The 24,634-nt window shown below is 48.9% G+C and overlaps 1 protein-coding gene across 2 annotated transcripts in view; it reads left to right on the top strand.

Moving 5' to 3' along the window:
* TGFA (transforming growth factor alpha) overlaps positions 1 to 23,043 on the top strand; it is a 102,555-nt gene extending 79,512 nt beyond the window's left edge. The window contains exons 3-6 of one of the 2 annotated variants that reach the window (XM_036262718.1): positions 3,171 to 3,291; positions 13,405 to 13,554; positions 17,500 to 17,609; positions 19,496 to 23,043. In XM_036262718.1, coding sequence (XP_036118611.1) covers positions 3,171 to 3,291; positions 13,405 to 13,554; positions 17,500 to 17,609; positions 19,496 to 19,503 — 389 coding nt within the window. In that variant the 3' untranslated portion in view covers positions 19,504 to 23,043. Of the gene's footprint in view, positions 1 to 3,170; positions 3,292 to 13,404; positions 13,555 to 17,499; positions 17,771 to 19,495 lie in introns of those variants that run through there. The other variant, XM_036262717.1, reaches the window with a different exon arrangement.
* The last annotated feature ends 1,591 nt before the right edge of the window (positions 23,044 to 24,634 follow it).

Below are 24,634 nucleotides of genomic sequence, written 5' to 3'. Positions count from 1 at the left end.
TACCTGACCTCTTTGTTCTTTTCGACCTCTACCTTTATTTTCCTTTAGCCACATCTCTTCATTCCTTCCTCACTACTTGTTCTGTCTCTTTCTGTTTCTTCCTCTCTCCTCCCTCTCTCCCTCTCCTTCTCTGACTCTCTGCCTCCCCCCCTCCCCCGTGTGTCTCTGTATCTATATCTCTCCCTCTTTCCCTCCTTCCTTCCTTTTTTCCCTTCCTGCTCATGTCTCTTCTCCCTCCCTCTCCCTCTCCCTCCCCCTCTCCCTCTCTCTCTCTCTCAAACACACACACACACACACACACACACACACACCTTTCCCATCTGTGTCCTCTTTTTATGGTACCATTTTTATAAAACCTCCTCAAGTAATTTATGAGAAGAGGCAAAATATCCATGAATACATAGGATGGTGACAGAGTCTACTCCTCATCAGTCTGGGAGAGTAGTGTTCCCAAAAGACAGTTCCAGAGGTTTTCTTCCAGTACATCCTGTTGGCCTGACACGTCCCACAAAAGCACTTGAGCGGGTTTCGGGCTGTAGCACCACACAGGAGTTTGACTGGGTGTAAGATGATCAGCTCCAAATAGGATCCCTGTCGGGACCCCTGTCATTTTTCATCTCTAAGAGGCCTTTTCTCTCTACCCTTTTGTTGTGGTTGCTTTCTGTGTAATACAAGCCTGTGTCTCCAACATTAATGAGTTTCCTGGAGGGCAAACGGTACTGTATATGATATCTATCTCAAACCTGACGTAAAACATCATCTGGAGAGCACATCACACAGATTCCTGGGCCCCGCCCCAAAGATCCTAATTCAGTAGGTCTGGTGTGAGCCCGGGAGCTGGGCTTCCTAACAAGCTTCAGGAATAGAAGCTGCTGGTCCACAGACCACACTTTGAAGAGCCCAGCTCTGAACCCTGACAAGGGCCTCCCTGTAGCCACTGGGAGGTGGTTGTGTAAATAGCCTTTTGTAGAGCTTATCAAAAGCCTTTTTCAGGGTCTAAATCGAATCAGATCCACTAGCCTCTAGCCCTTTCATCTTGCCATGTTCACTCATGACAAGTTCAGTGAGCACAGAGGAACCAGTGATGTGAATTACAGCAGACCTTTCCAGGGTCCACTGTCAGTGAGTGACCCAGCCTGTTCATCAACCACCCAGGCCTGGGCCTCGCAGGTAACTGATCAGCCACGGCGGTTGGGCCCCCGTCCTGGGACATGCTGCAGCCAGGAGGAGCGAGGCTAGCCGGAGCCCTGGGCGTTATCTCCGCCTGGCTTTGGGCTTCCTGTTTGTCCTCACGTGTGAAAGTTAAGGGCTAACGAGGACGCTTGGATGTTTAGCCACACTGTACTGAATTTATGGAGGGAGGAGGCGATCATGTACGAGAGTGGTCTCATCACATGTGGACTCCATTAGCACCGCAGGTTGTCAGTGACGGGAACAGCAGTGCGAACAGCTGAGTGACGTGGAGCAGGCACTTTGTGGAGCCCAGCACCGATCAAGCTGTGCCTCACTCCGCCTCAGAGCCACCATGAGGCAGGTGGACTCCCCATCTTGGAGAGGACCACACAGGCTAGAAAGGTCCAAGTACTCCCCCCAGGTGGCGGGGGCAGGATCGGACCCGTGCCTCTCTGCCTCCAAAGCCCGTGCTCATAACTACGACGTTCTCTTGCCTTCGGCCTCAAGGATTCTGCTGTAGTTGCAACCTCTGCTTTTTTCACTGGGATTATGCAATTTCCAAAATTATACTTGTAGAAATAGTTTATGAATAGAAAGACAGTGCCGTGGGTTCAATATTCGGTGGTGGTCTGGATCCCCGCAATACAAAAGGGTCCGCCTTTTCTCAAAGAGCAAGAGCTCCGAGAACATTTTTTCCCAAAAAAATGACTGGAAAAGACCCACTTCTCAAATACCCAAAACACAAGCGCAGGAGGATGTTTTAAAAGAAGCAACGGAGACTTGCCGGTGTGGCTCAGTGGTTGAGCATCGACCCATGTACCAAGAGGTCACCGCTTTGATTCCCAGCCAGGGCACATGCCCAGGTTGTGGGCCCGATACCCAGTGGGGGGCGTGCAGGAGGCTGCCAGTCAATGTTCTCTCTCATCGATGTTTCTCTCTCTCTCTCTCAAAACAAATTAAGAAAAAAAATTTTTTTTAAAGAAAGAAGCAGCGGAAACCTCATCTACCATGCTATCTTGAAATAGCTACCAACTGTGTCTCAAGTGTTGTTTGGACAAAATGAGGCTATTGGAGTCTAATTCAGTAAATCCAAAGTGATGCCCCTTGGGCTGGTCCACAGGTCTGTTCATGTATTTTTCCTTACAAGTGCCCCTGGCTGGCAATATTTATTCCTGTCTGTAAGCCAAGGAAGGAAAACCCTGAGAGATTTGGCAATACCCCTGGCTCTTAAAAGTTATGGGCGCCAGGGCTGTGAACAGAACTGGTCTTTGCCCCCCAACTCTGTTCTCTTTCCTGCCCCCCCCCCCCACAAGCTTTCCCACTGCTGCCTGAGCTGCTCCCACTTGGACTTCTGTGCCTAGTCATCTTCATGGCATGATCATGCCGTGCCCACCACCCCAAGAAGCCCTGCCACCATTCTCATGTATATCCTCCCCAGACTTCTTCATGTTTGTTTCAGTAGAATCATACTATACAGACCATCTTGGAAATGCGCCTAATTTTCAGTAATGAATCATGAACATCTTTTTACATCATTAATGCAAAAGCATTGGTTTAATGGTTATCTAGTACTCTTTTGTACCTCTCTTGTGGTTTCTTACACTTAAAACAGATTTTTATGAAGGCTATCTTGGAAATATGGTCACTGTCACTTTGAAAAAGCAAAATTATTGTGCTTTGGGGTAGTAGGCCTCAAACAGTAAAACATCTCTGGTGTCCCTGACCCATGTGGAATCTTGTAGAGAGGTTGTTTTGTTTTCTATGAAGGTAAATAAATAAGTACAGCCCTGCTGGCAAGCACACGATATAGGCGGCGCTGGTCCTGGACTGGCCAGTAGAGTACGTGAGAGCTGTGGAGGGGATGCTGGCAGGGTCTACAAATCCCAGCCATCAGGGCTCTGCCCCCCGACCCTCCTCCCGACCCCCGACCAGTAAGGGCTAGCAGGTGTGTCTTCCGGTACTGTGGATCTGAGCCAAATGTCTTTTTCTCTCCCCAGCAAATCCACCCATGGCCGCCGCTGTGGTGTCCTATTTTAATGACTGCCCGGATTCCCACAGTCAGTTCTGCTTCCATGGAACCTGCAGGTTTTTGGTGCAGGAGGACAAGCCAGCATGTGTGTAAGTGTCCCCTGGTGTCCTGGTGCCCTGGTGTCCTGGGGCTGGGGGCGGCCCAGCAACCAATTCAAAGAACGTTTACCTCCATGAGGCATGCCAGAAGCTCCCAAGACTCCTGGAGCCTGACATGTTGGAGGATCAAACCTCAGCTGGTAAAAACCCATGTTCCTGAGCCCCAGCCAGAGCTACTGAGGCAGAACCCACGGGGGCCTGGGGCCTGGAGATCTGTATTTCTAACAAGTATCTCAGATAACTACTGGGTTCAGCAAAATCTGAAAATTCCTGGATTCTAGTTTAATTCACTACTTAGAATTCCTGGAGAGCAAGGCACTGAGTTAGATCCTTAGAGTAGCCTGAGTCTCTAAGATGAGGTCTCTGCCTGTAGTATCTTTACATGCACCTAATAAAACAAGCAGACACACATGCAATAGGTTAGTGTACATAAGTGGCAACAGAACAAGAAACAGCCTAGAAATAAGATGCATGCCAGGGCATGGTGGTTTCCACATCAGGCTGAGCCCCCTGTAGCAGCTTCTCAAAGTATACCTGAGCCCCACCCTGACCCCAAATCAGAATCTGCAGGAATGCAACCCAGGAGTCACATTAGTTAAGAGCCACCAGCCATGGTCAGCCAGACTGGAGAAAAAAGGCCCTTGAGGAAAGCTTCCCAGGTGTTGGAGAGAACAGACAGGCTACTCAAGGCTTGGAGTGTCAGGGGCCTGCTGTACAGGTCAGTGTGGCTACAGCAGGCAGGAGACAAGACTGAAGGCAAAGGGGAGGCCAGAGCCTGTTGAAGGTGAGCCTTTATTCTGTCGGTAGTGAGAACCATGTCGGGTTGGGGAAGGGATGTTTTAAGAAAATTAATCTGCCCGTACTAGAAAACTATTAGGTGGCACTATTGACATTTGGGGCTGGATAGTCCTTGTTGTAAGGACTGACCTGAGCACTGAAGGATGTAGCAGCACCCCTGGCCTCTACTTACCAGTAGCACCACCCCACAGTCACGACAATCAAAAATGTCTCCAGAGAAAGACAAGTATCACATGATCTCACTTATTTGTGGAATATAATGAACATATCAGTCTGAGGAATGGGGTAGTTACTGGGAAGTGGGGTACAGACTGACAATCCCCAGAAGAGGGGGTGGGGGGGAGAGATAAACCACAGAACTTACATGCATATATGCATGAACAGTGGACATGGACAACAAAGCTGGGGACAGGGCTGGGGGGGGAGGATCAGTGGGGGGAAAAGGAGAAACATCTGTAACAAAAATAAATAAATAATTTTTTTTTAAATGTCTCCAGATAGTACCAAATGTTCCAGGGGAGAGAGGCAAAATCACCCCCATTAAGAACCATCCATCTATATGAAGTTGCCATTTTATAGGTCAAAAATGGTTGAAAGTCAGCAGTTTTATGGGGTTCAACTTAATAGTACCACGGTAAATAATACTAAATGTTAATAAAAGCTAGCATTTATTGAGCTTCTGCTCATGCCAGCACCATTCCAAGCACAATCCATGTGCTAACTCTTGTAGTCCTCATAATGACCCCGTGAGGTAGGCACAGAGAGGTTGCGCCCAGATTATATGCCAGACTTTCCATTCAAACCCAGACTGACTGTGAAGCTGAGTCCATAACCATGATGCTTAAGAATATTGAATGCGTTGGCCCACGTTGGGGACCAGGAGAGCTTGCGGCAGTGAGTGGGGGTGTGTAGGGCTTTCTCCTTCCTGAGGTGCGGCTGTGTGAGCCTGAGCAGGCTGCTTGGGGTGCCTCTCAGCCTCACCTGGAGAGGCTCACTGACCACCTTCCTCCTGGAGGAAGGACTGTGTGAAGCTCCCAGGTCATGTCTGCAGAGCTAAGAGCCCTTCCCACCCCATAAACACAAAGCACAATGATGATAATAGTCACAGTCATTATTCATTATTATCATTCTTATTAAAATACACGGGGGCCCTGGAGGAGCGATGGGGTGGTTTTTGCTAGCAGCATGGTCATTGTGGAAAAGCGCTGACCAGGGAGGAAGTGTTGCCCTCGGCCCGGACATCAGGAAAGCCCCCAGGACCGCAGGCAGAAGGCGTTCTCCCCTCCAGCAGCACCCAGTGAGGGGCCTCGGGAGGCCGCCCCTTTGGAGAGGGTCCTCTTTGGAGAGAGAGGGCAAATCTTAGCTGAGCTCTGATCAGTTGTGTCCAAAGCTCAGTTTTTTTGCTCCTCAGGTGCCTTCCCCACCAGGTCAGGGCTGGTGTGAACTTTCTGAGAGTGGGCAGCCTCCAGCCGGGGTCAGCAGTGGAGCCAAATCACAAACATCCCTGAGGCCAAGACCCCAGCGCTGGTGGAAGCCTCCTCTGATTCTCCTCCGTCTGGGTCCCTGCTCTTGGCTCAGGGAGATACTTGTCCAGCGCATTTACACACCATTACACTTTGACCATCAGGATGACTGTCTGGCTGTCTCTCCCCGCTCACATGATAAACGTTACTGTATAGTAATCTCAGTGCAAGCTGTAGCGAGCCGATGCAGGCATGGCGCCAGCACACCACGGGCAGCGGCTCAGGGAGTCCTCACAGCTCCCCTCTCACGTAGGGATTCTTGCCCTTAGCGTATAAATGAGAAAACTGAGCCAGCTCAGAGAAGTTAAGCAACTTGCCCAGAATCTCAGAGCCAGTAAGTGGTAGAGCTGGGATTCAGTCTCATCGATTCCAAGCCCCAGACCCACGCTTTCAGCCACTGCCCTAGAGGGCATGCGGCCTCATCCTCACGACGCTCACTGAAAGCACTAGGCTCTCTGGCTTCCAGGAGAGGTGCTGGCACCTTCCCCCTGCAGGTAAACCTTCCTCCAGAGAAGAGGCAGGGTCATTTCCGAGCTGGCTGCCCTGACCACAGACTCCCAAGGAGTCCTTCCCACGGGCCCAGTGTGCGGTCTGTGGAAACAGCCAAGACAGTCTTGCGGTTTGGAAAAGCTGGCCTTCTGTGGCGAGGCACAGCCGTGCCAGCAGTGACTGTTCTCCACCTCAGTTTCCCCACTGGGTCCTGGCAGCACTCAGCCCACAGCCATGCTTTAGGGGTGGTAGATGACAATCCACACTGTGCTTTGGTGGCTTTAGTGAGTTGTCAGCATTTTGGAAGTCGGGTTTCCCATGTCCAGGCAGAGGCGCAGCTTCCCTCAAACACAGGCGGTCCCTCTCCCGTCCCCCCGTTTCCAGCTCCGTGCTGCAGGAGTGTGTGAGCTCAGTGAGGACAGGACCACGCCTTCTACCTGTTGCATTACAGTCCCTGGAAGGGTGTTCTAATTAACGAATCCCCGCTAGACCAGACACTCAGTCCATACAGAAAAGCAGAACATTCCCCAGTCTTAAGACCTGCCCCAGCTTCAGGGGACTGACACACACATTCTGGTCAGTGAAACACATGCCTTGAGTAAGGCCTCGCCTTCCATGGCCTTGTAAAGAAAACCCACAGAGACCAGGATCAGAGTCTCAGAAGAGGGAGTTCTTTCTGAAACACTGTCCTCCTTAAGCTTTGTCTTCCATTAGAACAATGGTCTTTAAGTTTCAGAGAACCTCAAATGACACCTCACACCAAACTATGAGGTCGAGCAAAGAAGTTCAAACTAATAACTAGTCAGAGATCGCCAAAGGTAGTGAAAACTATCCTTAAACACTTATGCTTCAGATGAACCCCAGGTTGTATTTTATGTCTCTCTTTAATAAAACCCCGCTGGGAAATGGGAAAGGAATTTCCCAAGAGAGTAAAGCCGTAGAAGTGCGGGCTCAGGACTCGGGTTTCCCCGAGGCGGACTCCACGCTGTTGGTCTGCTGCTGCAGAAGCCTTCAAACAAAGGAAAACAGTCGAAGGAAGCCACCCAGGCGACAAGTTTTAAGGGTGCCAGTGGCAACTAGTTTGAAGTTTTGATAGTCTGAAGTTTCTCACCTCTTCAAAACTCCCTGACAACTTTCCCACAGCAAAGTGTGAAAACAAAGTACTGTCAGCCAAGCAAAACATTCCGTATGGCCCGGCCACCGCGCACGCCGGTGGGATCTGAACAGTCAAACACCCAGAGGAAAGTGACCACCAGGTGGGACCAGGAACACAAGACCCACGAGAGCAGGACTGAGAGGTTTTCTTGTTGGTGCTTGAGCCAATTTACACAGATCAACTCACCTCAACAACCAGCAGGTGGTGGGCCCTCGGGCTGAGAAGTTATGACATCACTACCATCCACACGTCTAGAGAAAGTGCGCGTCCACACTCTGACTGTTTACTCCGCCAGGAGCAGATACTGAGGGTCACAGCAGTGAAAGGCACAGATCTGAAGGTCAGGCAGACCTGAGTCACTGCTGCAAGTGCCTTCGCCCCACTAAGCCTCAGTGTCTTTGTGTATAAAATGAGGACACAAGTACATCATAGGATTGTGACCACAATGCAAGGTGAGCTGTTGCTGTTCCAGACAAGAGACACTAACTAGACAGGCGAGGCTATTTACATTAATTTGGTCCATTAAATTGTTTCCCAGTCTCACTAGCACTCAGTGCCTCTAGAGGCTACTTTGTTAGACCGCATAGATAGACACTGTTCCCGTCAAGACACTGTTCCCGTCATCGCAGGAAGTTCTGTCACACAGCACTGGAGAACATCAGGCCCAGTTCCCACCAGAGCATGAGAGCAGGTGGTGTCAGGACCAACTCCACTGTGATCAGGCCATGTCACCATCACCATAGCTGAAGGACGTGGGAAGATTCTGCGGAAAGGAGCAAGGAAAGGCAGGTAGACCGTGAAACCTGGGCTGTCCCACGAGGCCTGTGGACCAGAGCCACTAAGAAAACCTGTACTCTGTCCACTCCACTCCCCTCAAACCCCAAAAGCAGAGAGGCTGTAGGACAGGACTTGGCGAATCCAGCTCTCAAGAGGCCAAGAATGGGTAAGGCCAATACAGATCTGGAGCTCAGGGGCCTCACTCCCTCCCCAGCCCTGTGGATTTTCTCCATATTAAAGGCAAGTTGGTGTAAATATCTTTCTGAAACCAAGGCACTTGGCCCCCATTATGTTAGAGACTTGATCTTGGGACCTATGCCAAAAGACTTGGCTGAAAATCAGAGCATTGACCTCCTGCCAGAGAGTGCATCATTGTTTATAAGACAACGTCTCTCAAAAGCCTTAAGAAAGCTCCCATCCTTTATTTACATTGTGAGCACTCAGACAGCCCTTCCTTTGTGCCAGGCACTTTATAAGATATTAACTCATTTAGCGCTCCCAAAAGCTCTATGAGGTAAGTATTATGACTCTCACATTTTAAAGTTGCAGAATCCATGGCACAGAGTGATTAAGTAATTTGCTCAAGGTCACACAGGCATTAAGTGGGAAATGGGATTTGAACCCATGATGATTTGGCTCCCAAGTCTATACTATGTTGTACTAACTTGTGGGACCCTATCCTGAGGAAATGATATCAAGTGTAAACAGAGATGTGTACACGAAGATAATCACCTGGCGTTATGTATGTTCTCAATATGGGATCAGCCTAAATGGTGAGGGTTTGGTAAAGCAAACCGTGTACACCAATTACTGTACAATCATTTTAAATGACTTTTGCAGAGTTTCAAATCACATAGTAAAATGGTGAAGAGATGCTAAATGAGAAATTGATACAAAAGTATTTTAAAAACTGTTAAAAATGACAGAAATAGTCTGGAAGGGAACAGGTCAATTGGACTGCCATTAGAGGAGTGGACGGGCAGTGATGTGGGCTTTCTTATTCCTTTTTCTTTCTGCTTTGTTATAATTTATGTACTTTACAATTTGCTAAGAAACATTCCTTTACTAGTTGGGGAAAGAAAAAAAAATTTTTAAGAGCACAGCTCTACATGCATTCTCGTATTTCTTTAAACTGTGAAAAGGGCGCTCGATGTGAACCCCGTGCAAAAGGGGCTGAGGGTGGAGAGTGAGCAACTTCACAGGACTGGAAGACCCTAAAGCCGCCACAGAGGAGAATGAAAGACGTATCGTCATAGTGTAATTCTTCTTGTTGAAACAGACCTGCAGCCGTAAAGTTTGCTCCTAAGCAAAGCACCAAAGTAACCTCCAGACTTCATCAGGGACAAAAATGCTGAGGCCTCAGGGACTCCCTGGCTGGAGCTCCTGCCTTTTATCTGCGGCCACGCCGCGCCCGGCCCAGCTCAGACAGACGCCCTGCCCGCCTGCGCTGCACTCGTTCTTTTTTATGCACTTCTTTCCTTTTGGTTCTTATTTTGGGAAAATAGCCTGAATGTGATTCCAGAGCCTCATTGTCAGCATTATGAAGACAAAACAGCATTCCAGAACCTTGTGTTTGGCAAAACCCACTCTGGACAGATGAAACTGAATGGCCAAATGATATTTGTTACAAGTTCAGCCCTACGCATTTCCCCTTCCCCTCTGCGACAGACAAAACCACTCCTATTTTGCTCAGATTCCTGTCCCAAACGGGTACAGCCACCCTGGGGGAATGCCAGGAGGGGCCCGGGAAGAAGAAAAAGGGAGGGAGAAAGGAGAAGTGGTGGGTTTTGAATTGTTGGTCCTAGACTCTGTGTACTTAGATGATGGTTCTGCCTCAGTGGTTCTGAGAACTGACTGCGCAGTAAAATCACTGGGTGCTCAGAGCAGTGGGATGGTCATCCCTTGGCGTGTGACCTTGGCCCTGGCAGTTTCCAAAGCTTCCCAGGTCATTCATATGTGCAGCCAGGTGGGAACCAGTGCCTACCTGAGGTAAAGGAGAGTCAAGTGTCATTTATTTGTGATCAGCTGAGGTGACTCTTTCCTTCCTGTGTAACTTGAATGTACCTAAAATATTTCCACTTGCCCTGGACTGATATTCCAGGCAGAGAAAGTAACAGGAGTTGAGATGGGCAAGTGGGAGGGTAGTCATTCTCTCATTAGGCAGGTGTGTCCAGAGTGCCTATGTGTGGATAGGAGTTTATTTGACACTGGGCTAGTGAGGAGGGAGGGACAACTTGGGTTAGCCAGAACCTTGGTGATGGATAATAAAGTGGAGGGGGTACATTGGGGCCCTGCAGAGAGGGGGTGTCAGATACCAAATAGAGGAAACCTAAAACTCAGGTGGGAGCCACCTGGGTGTGGGGTGAAAACTCGGGGATGGGCCAGAGACAGGACCCTTGGCAGGGTTCTCTTAGCACCGACAGCCTGTGCCTGCTCATGGCCTTTCAGCCTGCAGTCTGGTCTGCCGGCAGCTCCTCCCTAGTGGGAGGGGCCACTGTCTTTGTTTTCTCCATAACCTACAGGGTGAGCTGTTTCTTGACTTTTGCCATCATATAATTGTTATTAACACCAAACAAACAAGCAATCTGCCCCTGTCCCATAGCCCCTCAGTCTTCTCCCTCCCAGCCCAAGTCTGTGAGAGCCAGGGTTCTTATTCAGAATTCTGTGGTCCAGAGTCTTTTCAAGAAGAATCTTCTTGCTAGAGATCTCCCCCGCTTCCGCTTTGTTTCCCATCTGTCCAGGACCCGCTCCCTTCTCCCCGAGTCTGTAGAGAACCCTATGTGGCATTATCCATCCTACTTGGCCCTCCTCAGCTTCCTTCCTTACAAAGCAGGGGGAAACCCTTTGCACCCTCGTTGAACCCATAACCTCAGATCTTTGGTGCTACTATGATTGGAGGCTAAGCCAAAAGCCAGATTTCATCAAGAGCTCAGTCTGGGGTGTTCTCATCCCAGCCCCTGTGTAGTGTGCGCGGGAGGCAGCCTGCAAAGTGAGTGAGAACCCAGACTTGGGTCAGCAGACCTGGGTATGAATTTCTCTCTCTTCCCTAGCAGGGTGGGCACAACCAAATGACTTGATCTTCCTGTGCAAGAATTAAATGAGAAAGAGTATGCTAAATGTAACATGATCCTTAACAGAAAAGTAGTTGCCTGAATTCAAACTAAAAAAATACTTTTCTACAAGGTAGGGAACAGACAGGCTTTGGGATAAAGAGAAGCAGCGAAAGGCTCCCCTGCGCTCCTACAGACAGAGCTTGTGTGCTCTGCTGTCCCAGGGCAGCCTTGAGCAGTTTTTGCAGCATCTGCTGTTTGCCATAAATCTTAACCTCATAGAGTACCTGTTCCTTTAACATTAGAACAATTGCATTTTTGTCAACATTGAGCAAAGCCTATGGTCCAGGAAAATGTGCTATACAGTAAGTTCTCACTTAATGCCATTGATATGCTCTGAGACTTTACATGAAATGATGTATAATGAAACGAATGTTACCATAGGCTAATTGGTATAAATAAGAGTTAAGTCCGGCCGGTGAGGCTCAGTGGTTGAGCATTGACCCATGAATCAAGGGGATGCCGGGTTGTGGGCCCGATCCCCAGTGGGGAGCATGCAGGAGGCAGCCAGTCGTGTTTCTATCTCCCTCCCTCTCACTTCTTCTCGCTCCAAAATCAATAAAGAAAAAAAAAAAGTTAAGTTCATTAACATTATAATGAAATAGGTTATAATGAAACAGCATCCTAACAAAACGAGGGTATTCATTATCTAAGGACCCGGCTCCAAGGACCCTTCTGGCTTCTGGGGTCTGGCAACCGGGAGCCCAAGTTTAGGAGAATCACCAACGGCTTGCCCCAGGGGCTGGTGCTGGCATACTCGCAGGCCCACGAGACCCTCCGCCTCCTTTTCTTTTCCCTTGTTCCTCAAATGTCTTTTAATCTAAAAGTGAAGGTGGCTGACTATCTACTTCACCAAAAGGTAGACTCCTAAAAAAAAAGTTTAGCTCTCATTGCCATGTCTGGGGGTGTGGGGGTGGGAGAAGGAACAAAACAAAACTTAAAACCAGTGTGTGATGTTCGGTGCAAGGCTGCTGCTCGGGGAAGTCCCCTGTGGGAAGGAAGCTTCCCACCTGAGAGGACAGTGCTGATCAAATGTTTTCATCACAGTTTGAAAGTCACGCCAGACAAAGGGACCAGTGTGTAAGCCAAGTATCTTCTATTGAAAAGAATCATATGCTTGGAGAGGTGGAAATGCCTGCATCAGAAAATGGCTATCACCTCCTTGTGGATAGAACATGTGAGAACCCCTCACACAGCCCCAGAATCGGGGTGGGGATGGGGGTGGGTAGCACGGCAGAAGAAGCAGCATTAGCCTTTAGCACGCAGGAGGAGGCTGTTACTGAAATGGATGATGCGGAAAAGCCCCTGAATAGTAGCAATACCAGTAATAATAGCAGCTTGTGTCGATGTTGCCCTTTAAAGACTACACGCAGCTCAGGAACATGACTTCCTTTGTGCCCTTACTAATCCTCTGGTGGAGAGGCCAGGTGTTGTTGGAAATGAGGACCAGTGTTCACAGGACATCAGTGGCTTCACAAGTCCTACAGTCACCAGTCAGTAGTGGGGCCCAACCTCAGTGCATGCCCCGAGTGCTGGGCCACCAGGTAAATGCTTGCAGAACTAATTAAACTTGAAACAAGATAAGCAAGCCCAGACTGTGTCTCCCGCAGGTTTTGTATTTTTTTTTAAGCTCATCATCAGACATTCTGAATATACACATTTGATTGTGTGTTTTTTGTGGGGGGTTTTTGTGTGTTTTTTGGGGTTTTTTAAGTTTTTTATTGATATTTAAAGAGAAAGAAAGGAAAGGAGAGGGAGAGATAAAAACATGGATGAGAGAGAATATCGACTGGCCACCTCCTGGGGATTTGACCCACAACCTGGGCATGTGCCCTGACCGGGAATGGAACCAGCCACCTCTTGGTGCATGGGTCGACGCTCAATCACTGAGCCACACCAGCCAGGCACATTTGGTTTAAAAATAACCTGAATTTTTATGAACTGACAAAATGAACCCCGTGTCATAAACACATTTGCTGCCTTCTTCGTTCCCCCAAGAGCTGGCACGGCGACCATAGTGCTAAAGTGCTTCCGCAGCATTTCATCCTCACGTGGTAACGCTGGTTCCTTACCCCTCGTTCTCCAAGCAAGAGGTGCCTGTGCAGGGAAGTGGGAGTGATTTAATGACACCTGGAGGGTCCCTCTGGGCTTTTCCTAGGGCTTTGGGTCGCTCCAGCCCAGTCTTCCCTGGGGAGTTGGGGTAACAAGAGCTTCTGCCAGGAGAGTGTGCTGATGTCCCTTTCTTTCCCAGCTGCCATTCTGGGTATGTCGGAGCGCGCTGTGAGCACGCGGACCTCCTGGCCGTGGTGGCCGCCAGCCAGAAGAAGCAGGCCATCACCGCCTTAGTGGTGGTTTCCGTCGTGGCCCTGGCTGGCCTCATCATCACGTGTGTGCTGATACAGTGAGTATTTGCTGCCCCTAAGGTGGGGTCTCCCGCCTGCCTGCCCTGCCCGGGACATATGCAGCATGCCCTGATAACAGGGCCACCTCGGCAGTTTGTTGCTCTGATGGCTGATTGGTGTCAGCTGAGCCAAGAGGAACTTTGGTGATAGCCAAGCTGGGCACACATCCTGGGAGGGTCCCACCAGTGGGTCTCTGCACTGCTGGACGCCACGTAGAATAAAGGCGACCTCTCCTGTTGTTGGATTTGGAGCCAACACTATTTCGTGATGAGGATTCCCGGTGCTCCAGAGTGAACTGGAAACAACTCCCAGTTACATCTGGGCAGGAGCTCTTTGCAAATCCTAAAGCCATGTAGAAAGCCCTGGCCGGTTTGGCAGAGGTTAGAGCAGTGGCCTGAGGACCAAAGGGTCATGCAGGAGGCAAGCAACCAAGCGATGTGTCTCTCTCACATCGATGTTTCTCCTTCTCTCTCTCTCTCCCTCCCTCCCTCCAGCCTTCCCTTCCACTGTCTGTAAAATAATGGGAAAATATCCTCAGGTGAGGATTAAGAAAAAAAAAGTCATGTCCAGGCCACTGTTACTATTATGATGAGTGAATGACAGCACTTCCTCTTTTTGACTGTTCTGCCCTCCTCATCCTCTAGAACTCAGTTTCTGCCTTGCATCTGCCAGGAAGCCTTCCTGAGCCCAGACCATTAGAAACTGTTTTCGGATGTTTCTTACCCCCGTCTGCTTGCCCGTATCTTTCAACTGGACTGCTCTGCAAAGGGGGAAACTCTAGGGATGCAGCCCAGCATCTGGCCAGATTGATTCTGTGAAAATATCTGGAGATGTCTGAGTCCCAGAGCAAGCCCTCAGAGGATTTATAGCTAACTGGACACGCACGGGGAGTTCGCAGGACAGCTAAAAGCTGCCGGTAGCTTAGTGTAGATTAAATAAGTGGATGAGGTCATTCTGGCAAGGGCTGGAGTAAATAGCTGCGTGTTAATGCAGGAAGCCAGACTTCAGCCCTTTGAGGTTGCCTAGGATTTTGGACAGATAAGTGTCTGCGTCTTTGTTTATTGGTTTGGTGGTATTAGGACACATCTAAAGCACACGCTCCTGCTGAGTGAAATAAGTCAGACAGAGGAAGACAAATGCCATAGGATTTCCCTTATATGTGGAATCTAAAATAACAAAATAAATGAACAAACAAAACGTAAACAAACTTCTAGATACAGAGACCATTTGATGGTTGCCAGGTGGGGTTTGAGGGATGGGCAAAAAAGGGAAGGGATTAAAAACTACAAGTTGGTAGTTTCAAAATAATCATAAGCATGTAAAGTATAACATAGATATTACAATATTATTCACTATATGTATTGTGTCAGTTGGGTACTAGAGTTATTGGGGACATCACTTTGTAAATTATATAAAGGTCTAATAACTATGTTGTTAAGAAAAAGTTCATACTATATGATTCTATTTTTATGAAACTGTAGACAAAGCACTTTTGTCTGTAGTGACAGAAAGTAGATCGGTATGTTTGGGGCTGGGAGGGAGAAGTGGGGATCATTAAAAGGAACACTAGGACCCTAGGGGGTGATGGATACGATCATTACGTTAACTGTGGTGATGGTTGCATATATGCATACATATATCAAAACATCAAATTATATGCTTTAATATGTGCAGTTTATTGTATGTCAATTATACCTCAGTAAAAATATTTAAAATTTTAAGTTTTAAAAAAATAAAAATGAAGCTCACGCTCCTGGTTCTGGCAGTGAATGAAATGCCCTTCAGAGTCCAGCTTGTTGACAGTAGCCACGACCTGCTCCCATCCTTCTGGAACAAGCCATTGGCGGTGAGAGCCGAGGTCTGAACCGGGCTGGCCTGTCCTCCTCTCCAAGCAACATCTGCTCCACTTCCGTGTGTCTTGGGGAAACATGTTTGCAGGTGGAGGGCAGCCCTGGTTGAAGCTGGGACAGAGCTCAGGTTCTGACGCTCATGAAGACCCTCCCTGGGCGAGCGGGAGCAACCTAATGGACCACAGGCCTCAATTCTCGTGGCTGGCTAGCTACCTGTGCTCACCCATCACCTCCATGGTCCTGTTTCTGTGGCCAGGAGGGTCCTAGAGCCTTAGAATAAGGCTGAGTGCCCACACGGGCCTCTCCAGAGGGACTTAAAAGCTCATTTTCACCAGATTTTTGGAGACAAGAACAAACCAGGTTACTGGACAGACAGCCTCTCATTCCTAGGGAGGCAACCAGTCCCACTTCTCATCCGTCCTTTGCCAGCCTGTTCTTGCCAGATACCAAATTTAGAATCTCTGAGCCAAAGGCTAAGCCCTCATCCCAATAGGCTGCTAGTTACCTGGGCAGGGGGCCCTCCTGAGTGGCAGAGTTAGTTGGGACCAGCTCATCCCATACCAGAGACATCAAGAGGCTTTGACCTTACTACCCTTGGGACGCTCCTGGGCAAGTCCACCTGGCTAGCTGACGGCGAGACAGCAATCACTGATGCGTCTGGAATCAAGACCTTCAGCATGGCCCCTGGCCGGTCCGGCTCAGCAGTTAGAGCATCAGCCCACAAACCAAAGAGTCTCGGGTTCAAATCCAGTCAAGGGCACATATCTCGGTTGCAATTCAGTTCCCAGCCCTGGTCAGGGTCATGCAGGGGTCATGCAGGAGGCAGCCAGTCAATGTGTCTCTTTCACATCAATGTTTCTCTCTCTCTCTCTCTCTCTCTCTGTCCCGCCCCCCCCCCCCCCCGGCCCCGTTCCATCCTCCCTCCCACTCTGTCTGAAGATAAATGGAAAGTATCCTCAGGTGAGGATTTTTAAATTTTTTTAAATTTTAAACAGACCTTCAGTATGGGATGAGCTGGTCCCAACCTGGACTGTGCAACTCAGGAGGGACCCTTGGGCAGACTGCTCTGGCCACCGTGCCAGAAGCAGGGTGGGCAGCAGTGTTGCAGGGCCCCTTCTCAGCTCTGCAGCCCAAGGGTTCAGGGGCCCCAGTAACCTTCCCAGGGCTGGGATGGGGATCATGAACTGCCACCAGGCGCCACAAAGGAAGGGAAGCACAGCAACAGGCTTGTTTCCTCCTCTGTTCTCGGGCTCCTGTCAGCCAGGAGACCCTCCCAGCCAGATTCACAGATTATATACACATTAAGGTTAAAAGGAGTGGAAACGAAGTCTTCCAAGGTATCCCAAGGAAACGGCCATCAGTATCTCTAGGTAATGGATGACGCTCTGTTCTCTGACCTTCTTTTGAGTTCTCTGGTTCTTTTTTCATGCTAACTCTACAAACTGTTCTTTCCGGCCCACAGAGGGAGGCAGGAGTGGTCATGGCCCTAACGCTTCAGGACTCTGGGTGAACAGGTTCACCGGGAGGTTGGGTTTGCCCCAACTAGAGGATGTTAGTCCTCAGAGGCAGACTCAAAGCCACTGAGATCCATGACTCATTCTCTCGGTCTTTCCATGGGTCAGTTCAGCCCATGCATGGTCCCTGCTTTGCTGCCGGCAATACCTGATGGAAGAGCCACCCTCCCAAGCCCGCACAGCCCTGCCAGCTTGAAGTGGCTGCTTTGTCCCTGTCCTAACAGCAGTTCCAAGGCTATGACTACACTTACAGAATTACCCATCTGCTGGTTACGGGGCAGGCAGCTGAGTGGGTGACCAGGCCCCTCTGACGGCCGAGAAAGCTGGAGCCAGGTGCCCTGAGCAGAGCGGCACAAACGGAGCTGGTACTTTGGGGTGGCCAATGGGGCCTTTGGTTGTTGGCCAGCAGCTGCCCTAAAGGCCACCACCCAGCCAGGCCCTCAGTCCCCTGCTGTGTCTGTCCCTCTGGAGGCCCCCACCAGAGGCTGATTTAAAGCCCAGAGCTGCCCAGCAGACCCCTCAGGCAGACGCTGCGCCAGCCGGGTGCTCCTGCCTCCACCATGTCCTCTGTGTCTTTCAGCTGCTGCCAGGTCCGAAAACACTGTGAGTGGTGCCGGGCCCTCATCTGCCGACACGAGAAGCCCAGTGCCCTCCTGAAAGGAAGGACCGCTTGCTGCCACTCAGAAACAGGTAAGGGGCTGCATCAAGGAGGGGCCCTTACCTTTGGGAGACACTACTGGATGGAGAAAACGACCACCTTCTCCACGTCAGGGCAGAAGTTCTTGGAGGATGGGCAGGAAGAGGGAGAAAAGGAAGACGATATTTGTCTACCAAGTCAGGTTTAGTTTAGTCTAAGGTGTATTTTACTCAAAAGGGAGCTCTTTTATCCTTACTGGTGACTGTGTGACTTTTAACAAGTTATGTAACCTCTCTGAGCCTCAGTTTTCATATTTAAAAACATGTACAAATTGAATAAGTAATGACATAAAGTATCTATTATCACTAACAGTAGATACCCAACAGATGTTCATTTTCTTTCCCTTGAAAAATCACCTCCCTTTTCCCATCTGTGAAGTGATAGAAGCTCTCTAAGGACTCGTTAAACTCTTAGATCCTGTGACCATCATTAAGTTTTCCATTGTTTCATGAATTCTTCTCAATCGCCACGAAGCAGGCTGCACGTGTAGGCGTGGGCCAAACACACATCTCAGGAGCCCGCATCTGAGCTTCACTAGCTTGGGGCTCACCGAGCCAAACTGCTCCTTTATCCAGAAAAGCCCTGAGAAATATATCAGCAGTTTTTCTAGAATGTTATTTAGACCAATAGATCTCATCATAAACGTTTCTTTGCAGGAAGTAGTGGGTCAGGAGGCAATTACCCCGGGCTGACCTACCCCAAGGTGTCCTTCTCTAGTGAACAGTTGACATTCCAGAAGCTCGAGGTTGCATGGAGAGTATAGGAAGAAGAGTGACTGGGAAGGTGGAAGACTGATGTGTTCATTAAACCTCATGGTATCTGATCTGGAGGGAACGGAAGACCAAGAGCACTGTGTGTTTGTTCTTCATTTCAGCAACCACAGTAATTGTGCACAGGCAGTTCTTTGGATTTGGGCGGATGCTAATCCACTAATCCTCAAAATAGCCTTAAGGAGGAGGGGAATTTGTGGGTGATACAGGTCAACTGAGTCTTCCAAAAGCCTGCTGGGGTCCCACCATGAGTCCGTGGGGGAGCGAGGAGGAGAACCAAGGCTCCTGACGGCCTCACTCACATCTCTCTTCCACGACCTCTGGGGCCATCCATTGAGCTAATAGAGGTCATTTTTACTTTATCTTTTAGCACCAATAGGAAAATTATTTACACCTTTTAAGAAAATTTATAGTCAGTTTTGTACCATTTGTCTACACTTCAACAGTCATTCCGGGTAGAGTAAGTTTCTTCTTAATGTTACTATTTTTCTACCCAAACTTGAGGACTTTAACCTTGAGCCTGAGGGTGGGTCTGGCCTTCCAGAGATGGCCACCGAGGCTGAAGCCCTTGTCCCTGAGATGATGCATGCCCCCAGAGGGACTATGGGAGGGACCAGGGTAAGAAGTTGTCCTGGCTGACTCAGGAGCTGCTGGGAGTGAGGTCCAGGCTGCCTCACCACTACAGCCACAGGGGATACCCTCAGGGCCCCTACTCATTGAGAAACAAATGGGCGCATTTTTGTGTGGCCATAGGGGGAGCCGTTCTACCACCAGAGTCCTAGACCAGCTCACGAGCTGCCCACTAAACTGGCCAAAGGCTGGGTCAAATCACCTCCAGCCGAACTGCGGCCCACACAGCAGTGCGCTTCCCCCTGCTCTCCTGCCACGGCTCATTTCACCTCGGCCAGCCCTCCCCTTGGCTCTGCAAGCACAGTTTCAGAAGCTGCTGCCCCTGAAGTTGAACCAGCAGAATGTGGACTCAGGCCTGAATGCCCAAGGGAACTTGGTGACCTTGGCTGACGCATCTCCAAGTTTCTGTCCCAAGCCTGATTTGCCAGCATGGCTGGGGTCTGGCCCACAGAGCTTAACCTGTTTTTCCTTCCTCGCAGTGGTCTGAAGAGCCTCGAGGAGTTGGGCCAGGTGGACCGCGGCAGCCTGATGAAGAAAGGACGGCTTCGGGACGGCCAGCAAGGGATGCCTGGGGCGTGCCGGCAGACCTCCCTCCCCTGCCGGGGAGCACCCGCGCGGCCTCTGTCTTCTGTGGGCCTTCCTTCAAAACTCTGTCAGGAACTCTGTCTGCTTAGGGTTATTCAGTGTGACCTAGAAAAGAAATTGGTGGATCACCAATTTCTGGTCAAGACAGAACTACAAGGGGCGGACTTCCCGTTTACCTGTATAAAGTGTGTGCGTCAGTCAGCGTCAGTCCAGGTGTAGTTGTCTTCTACTGTTCACGGAGGCCGGGCTGTGTTTCTTTCAATGGGCCCACAACAGCATGCATCCGGCCCAACACTGGAGATTCTGTCGTCGTTTCAGTGTTTTCTCATCCACTTGCCGGGGAAGAAGGTGGAGAAAGGGGAACTGCTTGTTGTTATGTGAGGCCGCCACGTTAAAGAAGAGCCGTGTCTGTTCTCTGTCCACGAGACCCTCAACCAGCCCAGCGTCTTCCAGAGACACGCAGTGCTGAGGACCTTCCCAAGTCGCCACCACCCTTGGAGATAATTTCTTATTTATTAGCTGGATGATAGTTTTCTTTTTAATCTCTTAAGTCCATGTAAAAAGCATAAAACTTTTTTAGACTTCTACATTAATGATGGATGTATTGCTGGCTGCAAAGTTATACTGATTAAAAATGGCCTCTTTGGGACAGCTAAGGCTTTGGAAAAGCCACCCAGCAGGGTCAGAGATGGAAGCAGAGGTTGAGCTGCTGATGGAGCAAAGATTGGAGTTCAGACGCTGTGCCATTTAAGACACAAAGCAGGTAAATGCCCCCAGATACATTCTGGTGGAAAAGTTAAGCCAATCCAGCAGCATAGACTTGTCACCTCTGCCAGGGGAGAGAGAAGGAAAGTGCCTGTGTGTGTGTCTACACGGGTTAAACACAATACTTGCTACCCTGCTCCATGATTAAACATATTAACTTCCCAGTGGGCCCTCTGAGAGCCACGGCATTTGGGGCCACACCCATGAAAGGGGGATTGGTTGTTTGTTTTCCATTTTGTCACTTGGTCGATTTGTTACTTCATTTGTAAAAGGAGAAATTTAAGTTTCCTGTTTATTGTCAAGCATAAGGAAAAATGTGCCAGTAATTTTTTGTTTTTCATTTGGGATGCTGGTTTTATTAACAAAAACCCTAACAAGTCATCTCCACCATGAGGGTCTCGCCTGCCCATCAGAGACGGGAGGACTAGTTCTCCTGGGCATTAGGGTACATTCTGACCCACTGGCCTGCCCGTGGGAAGCATTGCTTCCCTCCACTAAACAGAGGGGAGCTCATCCCTAGGAATTTTCATTAAAATTTGGGAACAGAATAGCAATGAAATAATATATAAACTCCTTATGTGAGGGATGTCTCCTTCACTGATATTTGGAAAAATGAAAGATTTCTACCTATTTAACCCTTCAGTGCACTGAACTCCTCACATCGTGAAAGTAACCTTTACTATATGTCAAGTTGGCTTGAAATTTCTACCAGTTAACGTTGTCCTCTAATTCTTCCCCAGTCTGTCTATTTCAATGAAAGTTCTCTCCCTTTCTTACAGCTGAGACAATTATATGACCCGTGTCTTAACTTCGGCACTTTTATTGAACCATGACACACCCGAAGCACTGAGAGCAGAAATGGGACCTGGTCACCAGTTGGCCCCCTAACCATGTCCTTGACACCGCTCCCAGGTTTTAATTACAAAAGGAAATGGGTTTAAGTTTACATTCCTTGGGCCAGTCCTATAACAACAGATATGTGGGCTGAGGCTGATGTGTGTAGCCTCTCGCTCAGGGACCAGGCCAGCTGATGCCGACTTACAGACCCTGTGCCCTCACCTCCTTCGGCCTCTGACGTCTGAGATTCCAGTGCAGAGAGACTAATGAAGGAGGAGCAGTGTCACTTGTTAGCTTGAGGTCCCATTTTTCCTTTAGGACAATCTTTCCTCGGTCTTTTAGAGACTCTGAGGTCTGATTGCCTTTAAAGAGTATGGAGTGATGTGAAATGTTTGTGGGCTTTCTTCACCTAATGAACGGAAGGATCAGTGTCCAGCCTTGAGGCTTCCTTTGCAGAGCTGTGAGAAGACCCGGATGGAAGCAGAGGGAACCTTCTTGGTTCCCTGTGGGGCCTTGGGGTTTAGTGTCTGTGAAGCTCTGGTCCTGGGGTCCAACAAGTCGCAGCTGCCAGCGCCCCCTTCCTCGTGCCCGCACAGCCCTGCAGTGAACAGGCTGGACTGTGGGCTCCCTAGACGTGCCCCTCGGTCGGTCCTCTGTAAACCAGGTCTGAAAAGAGTTGGAAGCAGAGTCTGGGGTGAAGGCAGGCCGGGTCAGATCTCTGTCCACACCCAGGATATGACACAGCCTTGCTTCATTAGTGATTTCTAGAAATCAGATGGCCAACAAGCTTTGGATTGCTAAGCCATTTTATGGCATTAATACTTCTTTGGTTAATTGTAAAATGCCCCCCTTTCAGGATGCAAATGCACCTTCTACTCTAATCCATCTCTGCCGGTTCCTTGTGTTTCCTTGCTTTTTAGAAAGTCAAGTGTTCACGATGGTTAGGGAATCATTCCCAAGACCTGCCTGATGGGTAGCCAGCCACACACCTGGGAGTGGGGAGCACCACTGTTTTCGATGCCTATCTCAGGAGAAATGAAAAGACTCCCCATTTTTTAAAAGGGAAGAGGTGCTTCCACATCTTTTGTGGTGCCTGCTGTACCAGCCATGACTTCTTCAAGCATGCTGGCAAGAAACATTGGCAAGAAACATTGTCTAGATGAAAGGCATACAGCAGCCGATCCTGATCTGGAAAACACATCTGCACACATGTGGACAATGCAAGATATGAGCTTGCCATTCTATTCCAGCAGAGGAGGTAGGCAGAATCCCCCAAGTCTATTTTCCTGAGAAAGGAGGAGGAGGTGGGGTTGACACCCCCCTCCACCCCACTTTAGTGAGAAAGGGGAAGGTTCAGTTCTAGAGCTTCTTGGGGGACTATTCTTTGCAAGTAAAAAAAAGTGGCATCTCTAGCTAGGTCTTCCAGGGCCAGGTTGTCTCAGTACACGTGGGCCACTGGTTACTTTTCCAGGCATTTTGGCAGGAATAGGTCAACCAGGCTCCAACACTGCTTAGGAGACCCTGACCCCTTAGTAGGATCTGGGCTTTGATTTCTTCGAACCTGCTCAGTTAAAGGGGTGAGGGGATGATTCAAAAGCCCAGGACCATGGGGGACATCACAGAAACAGACGAACAGCTATGTTTGCTCTTAATGTGCTAACACAAGACCTATTCTCTGTAGCCACTGATTTTACTGGGCTCTCTGAAAATCTAGTGGTAAGCACACACACACAGGACTGAAAAACGACCCCTCTTTCAATGTAATAATTGAATGAAGTGTTCAACTTTTCATTATCTTTATTATAACAAACCTGATGCTTTTTTTTTTAGAACTTGTTACTCTGACTTCTGTATATGTTGCACTGAAAAGGTTAATATTTAATGTTTTAATTTATTTTATGTGGTAAGTTAATTTTGATTTCTGTAATGCATTAATGTGATTAGCAGTTCTTTTCCTTGATATCTGAATTATTTAAAGAGTAGTGAGCAGTACAAAATACAGTTGCATTTCTCAGTAATGTGCATTGTTGTTCAGTTGCACTGTACCTTGTTTGGAAAAATGAAGGAATGAACTCTTGTTTCCTAACTCAAGACTGAAACTTTTCTTTTGTGAGATTGGAATGTTGCTGAAGCAAATTAAGATTTTTCTCTGCAGTTGTGAATAATGAGAAAAAATCGGACGCTCTTTTTCAAAATGTGGGGACCCTAAAGTGAACTAGAGTTGATCCCTGTCTGCTTGAAGAAACCACATTTTTTTTAGTTATCCTCAATATATAATATTTCATCAAAGTGTCCAACAACATGCTGACTGATGTAAAGGAAAATATAAAACACACAATCGCTGCCTCCAAAGGAATTGAGATCTGGCTGGGAAGACAGACTGACATGCAATCAGCCAGGAATTTCTTAGGGATGCAAATTCTCAGGCCCCACTCCAGACCTACTAAACTCTGACAGTGTCCCACGCCCCCTCCACCTTTCAAGTTCTTCTGATATGCAGAAGTTTGAGAACCTCTGTGCTTTAGGACTCAGTAAGGAGCAAATTAGTGTGGGGCTACAGTTATCAGAAAAGCTTTATAGAGGCTTTGCAGAAGAAGTGAAACATAACACAATTCACCCCTTACTGTTCAAAATTCCTAGCTATCAGAAAATATGGTCTTGAATAAGACTTGCATTAATTTGGATCTTCTCTAATTTGGATCTGCCCAGCCTAGTTGAGGAAAAAAGCAAACCAGTCCGTCTCCTGCCACACCCCATTTACCCACCTCAGCTCACCACTGCCCACTTTCTAACTAACTGTAAGATTTGTTCTCATACTGTCAGCCCAGTTCTTATAAGCCTACCTGCACTTGAATTCCCATGGTTAAGCCTCTGCCCTTCTAACCCATGTGTGGACCTCACACATGCAACATACAAGGAGCTCATGCCGAAGCAGTGGAGAGTGAAATAGTTGCTGAATGGCATGGGATCTTGGGCCCCCAGGAAGGTTTGGCACTTTGCAGCCAGGAGTAACTGTGGGGAGACTGTTGTCCAGGCCCCAGGGGCGTGGTGTCAGCCTAACTTCCAGGAAGATATTCACCCAGGCACCTTTTTGTTCCGAGTTCCCTGGCCTGATCTCTGTCCCTAAATAGAGCCTTTACCCACCTCTTACGAGAGAGAGAGGGTGAGACCTGCTACCCGTGCTTGGTATGCCCCTTCCTGACCCTATTCAGCCTTCAGGGACATCTTCAGGTCTTACTTTTAACCAATGGATTTTCTACTTACCCTATTTTTTCTCTCCCTCCCCGATTCCCAAGCCCTCTTCCTGCCAAGACAGCCTGCCTGCCAGAACCAGTGTCCAGTGGCTGTCCCTGGTCCTGGTCAGGTGCACTGGACTGTCAGGGGTGTTGGGGACCCATTCCAGGAAAAAGTACCTTGGAGTCAAGCCAGAC

This window comes from Molossus molossus, unplaced genomic scaffold (assembly GCF_014108415.1).
Source record: "Molossus molossus isolate mMolMol1 unplaced genomic scaffold, mMolMol1.p scaffold_m16_p_15, whole genome shotgun sequence".
NCBI lineage: Eukaryota > Metazoa > Chordata > Mammalia > Chiroptera > Molossidae > Molossus > Molossus molossus.
The sequence above is the reverse complement of the archived record's forward strand: the minus strand, read 5'-3'. Positions and strand labels throughout refer to the sequence as shown.